The sequence below is a fragment of the Rosa rugosa genome, chromosome 7 (genome assembly GCF_958449725.1).
Source record: "Rosa rugosa chromosome 7, drRosRugo1.1, whole genome shotgun sequence".
Taxonomy (NCBI): domain Eukaryota; kingdom Viridiplantae; phylum Streptophyta; class Magnoliopsida; order Rosales; family Rosaceae; genus Rosa; species Rosa rugosa.
The window spans coordinates 29,776,730-29,786,798 of NC_084826.1; the positions used below are offsets into that span (position 1 = coordinate 29,776,730).

Below are 10,069 nucleotides of genomic sequence, written 5' to 3' on the forward strand. Positions count from 1 at the left end.
AAATTTTATTGCCCCCAATAAAAGTTTTATTGAAGGTTAATAATCAGTGAAAAATGAAAATGTTTGTGATTTTGAAAGTATTAAGAGGTTTATTGACCCCCAAATAAAATTAGGCGCAATAAAAGCCATGATTTCCCCGCAATAAATGTTTTATTGCCCCCAATAAAAGTTTTAAACTCCAACGACTGGATTCCGGCTAAACCCAAATCCCAATAAACTTTTATTGGAGAGAGTGGCATGCTTGTAATTTTATAATTAAGCTTTGTCCAAAACAGTCTTTTTACTTTTAAATTGGATAAATAGGCACACTAATCTCTTAGGTCACGTTTGGTTCGCAAAAAGTAAGCATCAAGAAAGAAAAGTTGCTCCTTTCTTGCTTTTGGGATACAAAAGGAAATGAAATATTTTTCTGAAGGAAGAGAAAATAAGGGGGATAGGGGTTTCTTCCCAACCCCAAAGGAATCACTTATCCCCTTTATTTCCATGCATTAATTACTCATAACACATTACCTCATTGCAGTAATTACAAACATTTTAACAACTTTCCTGATAACTTTTCTTATGTTACCAAAGACCGGAATGGAAAGTTATTGAGAAATTTCATTTCTCTTCCCATGGGAAAGACAACGGAATTACATTCCTTTCAGTGAACCGAACGAAACCTAAGGTTGGCCTAAATTTGGGCATTTGGTCAAGACTCAAGACCCCATTCTTTTAGAGATATTTACTTATTTATTATGTATATTGTAAAAGAATCGCATAATAGTTTATTATACACTCAAACATTGATGTGTTCCATGATATGCAAAAATGACGTGTGCCATTCTGGTGATTTAATTTTGACTTTCTCTTTTGTCAAAAATTTAGACATTTTACTTCATTGTAGAAAATAATTTTACAATTTTTATTTGTTATATATATATATATATACAGATCCTATCCAGAGCGGAGCTCCGCTTTGAAAATTAACGTGTGAAGTTCCAGTTTTTGGTCACTTTTCGGTCGCACATCCACATCTCGACCGTTCAATTTTTAGGTCCTAATGTATAGATCGTCTCTGCAAATTTTCAGCCAAAATGATGATCGTTAAGACATTGATAACTGCCTTAAAGCTAGTACGGTTCAGGTTGACAGATTCAGTCCGTCCATTGGTTTAAGCGAGTTAGATACCTTAACGATCATTAATCTGACTGAAAATTTGCAGAGATGATCTATACACTAGTACCTAAAAACTGAACGGTCGAGATGTGGATATGCGACCGAAAAGTGACCCAAAACTCGAACTTCACACGTTAATTTCAAAGCAGAGCTCCGCTCTGGATAGGATCTGTATATATATATATATATATAAATCCTAAGAATCTAATATTAGTTTGAAAGAGTTTAATTTTGGAAGCAGAGACTACGAGACCATTGTTTTTTATGATGGTGAAGAATTGGTGCAAATGTTTCCAATGTTGATCGATTGATTGTGAGAAAATAAGGACATCATCAATGTAGACTATGGAAAAATGACTATATGGGTTGAAAATGTCATTCATAATATTTTGGAATTCACTGGGGGCATTTTTAAGACCGAATGGCATGACATTCCATTCATAATGACCGAAAGGGGTAACAAAAGCAGTTTTGTATTTGTCTTCTTCACTAATTTGTATTTGCCAGAAACCAGATTTCATATCAAATTTGGAGAAAATGACAGCATTATTTAATCTGTTAATGAGATCTCGTTTATTGGGGATAGGATATCGAATCCATTCTAGAACTGTATTGAGAGGTTTATAATTGATGACTAAGCGTGGAGTTCCTCTTTCTAATTCGGCATTTTTCTGCACATAGAAGGCAGGACATGACCATGGGGATTTACTTTGTCTGATGATTCTTTTGTGAAGTAAATCTTTAATTTCTTTTTTGCAGAATTCCATGACTTCTTGATTCATTTGAATTGGACGGGCTTTGGTAGGAATATTTTTCTCATGGAATCCCTTAATATAAGGGAGAGTGACAATATGTTTTTTCCTATGCCAAAAGGCAGTAGGAATATCCGAACATAATTCGTTAATGATTTTTTCTTCGAATGTTTTGATTTTTTGTTGGAGAAAAGGTTCTTGGAGTTGAGTATCGATTCGTTTAAAATTGATTTAGGGTTTAGGGTTATATATGGCCCTTTCACTAAGGGATCATTTTTTTAGCCATTTTAAGAGATCTCTTGTGGGACTCACTTTTCGATTGCGTTTCGGCATCTGGACCGTTCAATTTTAGGTCATAATGTATAGATCACTTTTGCAAATATTCAGCCAAGTTGATGATCGTTAAGGTATCAAACCTCGATTTTAGCATGAGGAAATAAAATATGGAGAGTTTGGGAAGAAATCTACTTTGTGTGCAATCAGGAAAAGAAATAAAGAGAATATTTAAAATATTCAGCCAAGTTCGATATCCTCATAAAAATCACTTCTGCAAATATTCAGCCAAGTTGATGACCAATCTCTTGATCTCCTCAGAAAAATCACTGACTTCCAAAATTCAGATTCCATGGTCCGGCAGGAGGAGGAGGAGAAGGCATAGGATCATAGGGATTCATCGTGTTGTGGTTCGATGAATTTCCACCATGAAACAGCAAAGCAGTGGCTGCACTTGGTTGAACGAAGTTCTTAAATCCCTTAATAGCCCCGATAGCAGGGTTTTGCTGCATCAACATAGTGTTTTTCTTCATTAGCTCAGCTTGTTGCACCATTGCAGCATTTAGCTGCATTAGCTCATCTTGTTTTTGCCGCAACACTTCAGAGTGTTGGGGCCACCATACCACCAAGCTCCCTCAATGCACTCCCAAAGAAGTTTAGTTGTTGCTTATCGTCCATGCATTCAACGGACCTCTCATACCAGTGATGAGTCTGGTCGATCGGCCCTCTCCTCTTGATTAAGAATTTTTCTTTTCATCTTCTCATTTTGCAGATCCTCATTAATAGCATCTAATTCTGCCATGAGATCCTCTACTTTTCTTCTGCATGCAGCCTCCGTCAGTTGCTCAGTGTTGGTTGAGTAAGGATTCATGTTCTCATAGCGGTCAATGATGGTCTGCACAGAAGGGTGCCCGAACGAGAATATATTCTTTCCGGGGGAATCTATTATCACGGCAATCTCTGCACCAGTAAGGGTGCAGGGTTCACTACTGTTCTTGAAACGCCACAACTTCTTTTGGACAATGTACCGTTTACTGTCGTTTTCCAATTTGCGCATCTTGATTCTCTGACGACCCTTGTTGGCCCTAGCCACCATTGCAACAGTTAAAGGAATGAACAAAAAGTTTCTAACAATCACTTTGTTTGTGATGTGTTGTTGTTGTTTTTTAGGATTTGGGAGGGGGGAATGTTTTATACCGTGTGTTTGGACATAGAAATTATGGTTTGTGCATATTTATAGATATCTAGAACTTTGCTGTCAATCAATTTTCTATTGTTTATTTAGTCATTAATATACTAGTTTAGGAAAATTAAGAATACTATGGCAATTATCATACATGATATATAGAATCTCCTAGAATTGTATTCCATTCTTAACCGAATACCTTCATTTCTTATTAATCACTATCAAAAGACCTGATCTAGTGAAGGATAATTTCCTGGCTCGTAATCCCTTCAAATAATTTCAACAAAAAAAAAAACATACGTACTTCTCAAATGATCAAATCTATACTTGCAAGTCTTAATGGAAGCTGATAAAAACACATATGCATGTTGCTTATATAAGGATATATGGTGATAAATGAATGTGTACATAAGCTTTGATGCGAGCAGCTCTAAATTAACTCTAGATGATTCAGCGAGACTATAATTTACATAAACTTGAATTAAGAAAAAATAGCAATTGAGTTAGCTAGTGAAAATGTCACTACCAAATGCTATCAATACATTATAACAGAAAAAAAGTACTTACCTTAATGTTGCATACATACGAGGATAATGTTCATTAGGTCCAAAAGAAAGGGGTATTTCATGTGAGTGAAGGAAAATAATCGGAGAAGTATATTAACATGGACAATACTGAAAATATTTCAACAAAAATACACTATAAGTATGAGAAATTAACTTGGTTTTTTTTTTCATTTAACTTTGAACTTGGTTAATAATTGAAAGTACAAGATAAACCCTACCTAGCTTGAGTTAGAATAAAGAGAGAGTACGTAAAGTTTAAAAGATTCATGCGCATAGTTTTTTTTTTTTTTTTTTTTTTTTTGAAATAGGGTTTGGAACCCAACCTAGCTGGGAAGCTCAGCCCCACGCCCGGTGGGGGGGGGGGGGGGGGGGACATAAAACCTAAACCCCGTGCAACATTAAAACACTTACAATAATCCTTGTAGAGTACATCCTGAAAAATACCAGGAGTCTCCTCTCAAAGATTTATTAATGTCATCTAGTTATATATCCTTCTTTTGAAATTATTAAATTAAAGACAAGTATATATGGCTTAAAAATAAATATGAAGAGGTCTTGCGAGATTTCTAAGAAGTATATATGTATGGTTTATTCCATAATAAATAGTTAACGATCGTAATATCACTTGATTAAGATCGTGATTACTCACGTACGTAACCATTTTATGTAACCATCAATCCTCTATTCTCCTTACATGGGAGGATGGAAGGAAGTTAAAAATTGATCAATGCCCATGGGTATTCATTTGTCATCAATCACATATGCATAAGTAAATTTGGATACAAATATGAAATGGTTTTATAAATTATTACCTCATCGCTTTCTTGATCTATGTACGCCTGGTAGATCATTGATTTGATGTTACTGAAGCCTAAATCAGGCATTACAGTGCCATCACCATGTACCTCTTCATCTTGGTCTTCTGAGGCCAAAGAAACATTCATGATTTTGTGATACTTTGAAATCATAAGCCTAATCAGTAATTCGAGTAGTCCAAATAATGAACATATATTTTGGTCCTATTTATACAAGAAATAGAGGGTTCTAGTCTTCTAAAATGAATTGACTTTCTCTTTTTGAATTTTGGGTTTAGTGGATGGATCTTATGCCAAAGTGCTAGGGGCTTTGTACCTTGGGCTAATTTGTAAATAAATACACAAGGAAATATATCGTATTTAATGAAAAATTCAATGCTAAAATAACAAAAAAAGAAAGTTAATTGAGAAAGAAAGAGAAAATATGTAATTCATTATCCTTTCGTTTGAGAGACATAAACTAACGCAAGCATGTATAGGTACAAAACTAGTTTACATCTTATATATCAAAAATTAGAGTAAACCATGCATGCACATTCTATATTATCAATAGTACTCTTGACATTTTTACGAATATAACGGCTTAAGCAAATATAGGGCACGCAACAGTCACGAAAGAATTTGGCTGAATGTAATATACAAATACTTTAGGTTATATTTATACAAGAAACACGTACAGGGTTCTAGTCTTCTACAATAAATTAACTTGTCCAGAATTAAGGTCTAATACATCGATCCTATGCCCGAGTATCAAGTGTTGTGTACGTGGGGGCCGATTTGTAAATAATTATAAAATAAAAAAAATGTCATATTTCAAAGAGAAAATGGGAGATTTGATATTGAAACAACAAAAAAGAAGATTTAATGAGAAATGCAAAAAATGTATATAATCTTGCTTTATTTTTCTCAAGAAACATTAATTAATGTGAGCATATAATAGGTACAAATCTAATTTGGGTCATATATATTAACAGTTAGAGTAACAATAGTACGTCATCTCAATAGTCACGACGTTTTCTACTTTTTCTTTTAACTAAAAGTTGATATCATTAGATCAATAGCCGGAAAGGCCAGAGTCTACATACACTTAAATATTTCTATATAAGTAATACTACACATTACAAGTCAATATGAGCTCGCTTTTTAAGTGAATCTACAAACAAAGAAACTCTGTGTCTTCTAGGACAAAATCATTGACTAGCTCCCTATTGGCCAATCACGCAATTGTGGCACTAACAGAAAACCACTTCCTAATAAACAAATATGAGCACCTCATTACCCATAAGCTGCTTGAAATACGCTAACCACATTCAAGATAGTTACCAACTCCCAAAAGAGCCATGATCCGAATAGATTGGCACTTGAAAACCATAGATTGTCACGACCCAAATTTCGAATGTAAAATAACCAACAAGCTATTAATAAAAAAACAATTCCAGAACGCAATGGCTCAAACCACTCACCCCAAAACACTTGGAATTTTTTTTTTTTAATCGAACCAATCACAACACACCAAGCCCACTAATGTCAATATCGACTCGTTCGTTAGAGTCACATATTAACATTACACATAGTTTACACATTAAGATGAAATATCAAAATAATAAGTAAACGCTCACAGAGAGCATAATACATAACTGAAGTCTAACAAGTACTGAATAACAAAATAAGTTTCTAAACCTAAAACCGCAACAGCAACAAAGCCTCAACTTCAGCCCTGACTACCCTGATCTGCAGTATTAAACCCTACACTATCAAATAGTGCACCGGGTTGCAACAACAAAAGCAGTAAGCTTTCTAAGGTTGTGTAGTGAGTAAACTCAATCATAATCACCAAATCAAATACATGCTTATAAAATCTCAACTCAAGATTAAATTAAAACAACACCACTTATCACATCAAATCACCCTTTCAACTCAAGAAAAACAACCAACACAATGATTCTTTTCAAAAACTCAACATCCTTTTCTCTTAAGGATTGCACAAGTCACCACAGTGACATTTAAAATTATTTGTTAACTCAACAATATAAATCTAAAAACAATGTCCCTCTTGGACAGTAAAAGAAAAAAAAAAATACTATAGAGACTTTCTTCTTCAAAAAAAAAAGTATTTATGAGTCGCAATAACCGCGCAGTTACCCCCATGAATACAATGGAAGACAGACTAGAGCTTTAACTGGATCGGGCCTTTCACCCAGGGGCTAGGTTCCCAATTTGCTCGCCCTCAGTAACTATTGTGACCCTCGTACTCAAACCCTCAGTACAAATACCAAAATATTTAAAGAGGCTCCACTAGACCCCAAAAATGTTTCACAAAACTCATTAAAACAATATCACAATTATACTCTTCACAATTATCGTTTCCACACCTCAAAACACTTTCAAAACAACATAAATCATCATTCTAACAATATATTGTTTTCCTCAAAAAGTCAAGTCTGAAAACAATAATATGATTCATATCACAAAAAATGTTTTCACTACAATACAATTCCACCAAGAGATATTTGACATAGATTGAGCTAGATCTCCCTTGTTGTTGGAGAGGAAAGATCCCACATTGGAAAAGTGACAAATAAAATATAACTTATAAGTGGGTGGATCACACCCAATTGTACCGAGGCCTTTTGTCGCTGTTTAACACTTGTAAGCTCGTGGTGGCCAAAATTTCAAATCCAAAATTCAAGCTCCACAGGTTCAGTTAAGCTTCAAGACTGGTATGGATGGAAAGAGCAAGAAGAGAGCTACAAAACCCGATTGGGTTTGAGCCCCAAAGTTGCTGATTCGACTGGAGCAACACCAGTGACCCGAGAGAGAGAGAGAGAGAGAGAGAGAGAGAGAGAGAGAGAGAGAGAGAGAGAATGGTGGTGGCAGCGCTGCCGTGCGACGTTGGACGGCGACAAAACAGGTCGGGTTAGGGTTTTCCGGGAAGAGAATTTCTTTCTGAGTTGTGTACTTTCAATTTCTTTCCGAGTTGCGTACTTTCTTTTTGAGAGTTTCTATTGGGACCTCCAAATCTGCTCACTTGACCTCACTCTATTATGAATTATTAAATGACATATATAACCTACTATAAAATGACTATTAAGGACAATAATTATACCAAAAAAATATTATATTTATTTTATGTAGACTTTCCAATTCAATAATATTAGATTGTATTCCTTATTATTTTCCTTATCTATTTTCATATTCCAATTTCACTACATACTCATTAAAGCATTCACATATATTTAATAAGAATTAAAAATATGATTAAGATCATGTGACATAAAAATGTATGATATATATGTTGAACGCATATTGGTGAGGGAAAACAAAATAAATCCTCTTATGATTTATGACCTAAATCTAAGTCTATCCATCATATTTACAAAAAAAAAAAAAAAAAAGGTTAGCAGTTAAAAAAAAACTAAAAATATTTAAATAATTAATCATGTGATGCTTAATTATTTAAATAATTAATCATGTGATGCTGATGCTGAAATAATTAATCATGAGGTACAAAAAATACAGAAAAAAATAAACATTAATACCTCACGCGCGGAGTAAAAACAGAGGGAGTACGAGTGGATCCTCTCCCGGCCGAACGCCGCCGGCGCTCCTGCCGTAGCGTTCCGGTCCGGGAGAGGATGATAGGTGCGGTTTTAGGGCGGAGGCTTGGCCCAGGGATGGAAGGTGGCGGCTGGATCTCGGACAGAGAAGACCGATCTGTTTTCTCTCTTCTTGGATCGGGGGTCAAGGTGTCTCGGCGTGGTGCGATTTGCCGGCGTGGTGCGATTTGCTGGCTGCTTTTGGTGTCACGGCAGAGGATGGAGGCTTGGCGATGCTTGGCGATGGCGGGGCTGAGGTTGGCGGCTTGGCGAAGGCTGGGTTCTCCATCTCATGGCAGAGGCGAGCCCGGAGGGGATCTGATTTCTCTGGGGTTTCTGTTTCTGTCGTCGACCAGGTACTGGGGTGGCCCGCTTTGTGGTGCGACGACGTTGTGGTGGTGGGATTCGCTGCGGCGGCGGAGCAGTGCAGAGGGGCGGGACGGCGGAGCGCGCAGGCACTGGACTCGGCCTTTGTGGATCGTGGTGCTGCCTTGGTGGATTGCGGCGTCGGATCCTTGTGGGGAGTGGTTTGTGGGCCGGGCCTTGGTGCTAGGGCCTAGCGGTTTGGGTTTTTCTTTTTTAGCTCTGTTTGGTTTCTGTTTGTTAGTTTTTTGCAGTGTTTGGGTCTTTCAGTCTTCAAATAAGTCCCTTCTCTTTCGAGTTAGGGTAGTTCGTGTCATGGATTCTGGCGAATGGTTTGAGTTGGTTAGCTGGTTTTGGGTTAACTGGATCCAATATTTTGCCGGCTTTTGGCCGTGCATTTTCTTATCAGCCTGTGCTGAGGTTTCCGGGAGATCCTGGGACGGCCCGCCTAATAGTTACCTATTATGGTTTGACCCCATCCCAGTCAATGCTACCTATTTTGGTCTGGCTAACTCGATTAGTTATCCCACTCAGCCTTCATCTTTGGATTCATTGACAGTTCAGTATAGTGTCTTTGGAGTAAGTATGCATGGTGCCAGTCAGTTGCTGCTTTACTCGATTGTAAACCCGTGTTTGGGTGCTGTAATTGCGGCTATGTTGTAATTGCAGTTTTTCATGAATGAAAATTCACTTGATCAAAAAAATAAATAAATAAACATTAAAAAACAAATGATTTCTTTACTTTTTTTGCACAGCTAAAGTAGAAAAAAAAAAACCACTGAATAGTTCATGTCATTTTACTCAATACCTTGTGTTTTTATTGGAAAAGAGATTTATGCATGTTGTTTGATTAAGAAATGTAGATTTAGTTAAGATTTATAGAGTAATTAAATCATTGAAATGACTAAATTTTTTATTTTAAAGATAATAATTTGTTTGCAAATTATATGAGTGAGGTTATTTGAGGAACTTTAGTGAGGTTTAGTGAGTAAATTTAGTATTTGAAAATTTGTTAAGAGGTGTGAAAAGCATAGAGGTCAAGTGAGTAAATTTGGAGGTTCCAATAGAAAAACTCTTTCTTTTTCTCATTAGAAAACCAATGTGTATGGTTGTACCAATGTGTGACATTTCTATTTTGTTTGCTTATTCTTATTGCTCTCATTGGTTTGATTTTGGTCCCTATATTATTTGAGATGTTGTTTCTGTGTCAAGGGTATGTATATAAAATATGTGGTACGTAGTAAGTACTGATGGAAAAATTATGTTTCAAGGAAGAGTATTGATGTTGATCTATGAGGATCTTTGCTTGTCCAAAGTACTAATGTGCAAATTGAATGAGTAGTTATGGTTGATCTTTATT

General features: G+C 36.0%; 1 protein-coding gene across 1 annotated transcript; it reads right to left on the reverse strand.

The window, feature by feature from the left end:
- Positions 1-2,509: 2,509 nt before the first annotated feature.
- LOC133723151 (agamous-like MADS-box protein AGL62) lies at positions 2,510-3,279 on the reverse strand. The gene is made up of 2 exons (XM_062149977.1): positions 2,884-3,279; positions 2,510-2,689 (listed from the first exon to the last, which is right to left on the reverse strand). The coding sequence occupies exons 1-2, from the start codon at positions 3,277-3,279 to the stop codon at positions 2,510-2,512; spliced, it is 576 nt and encodes a 191-aa protein (XP_062005961.1).
- Positions 3,280-10,069: the final 6,790 nt, after the last annotated feature.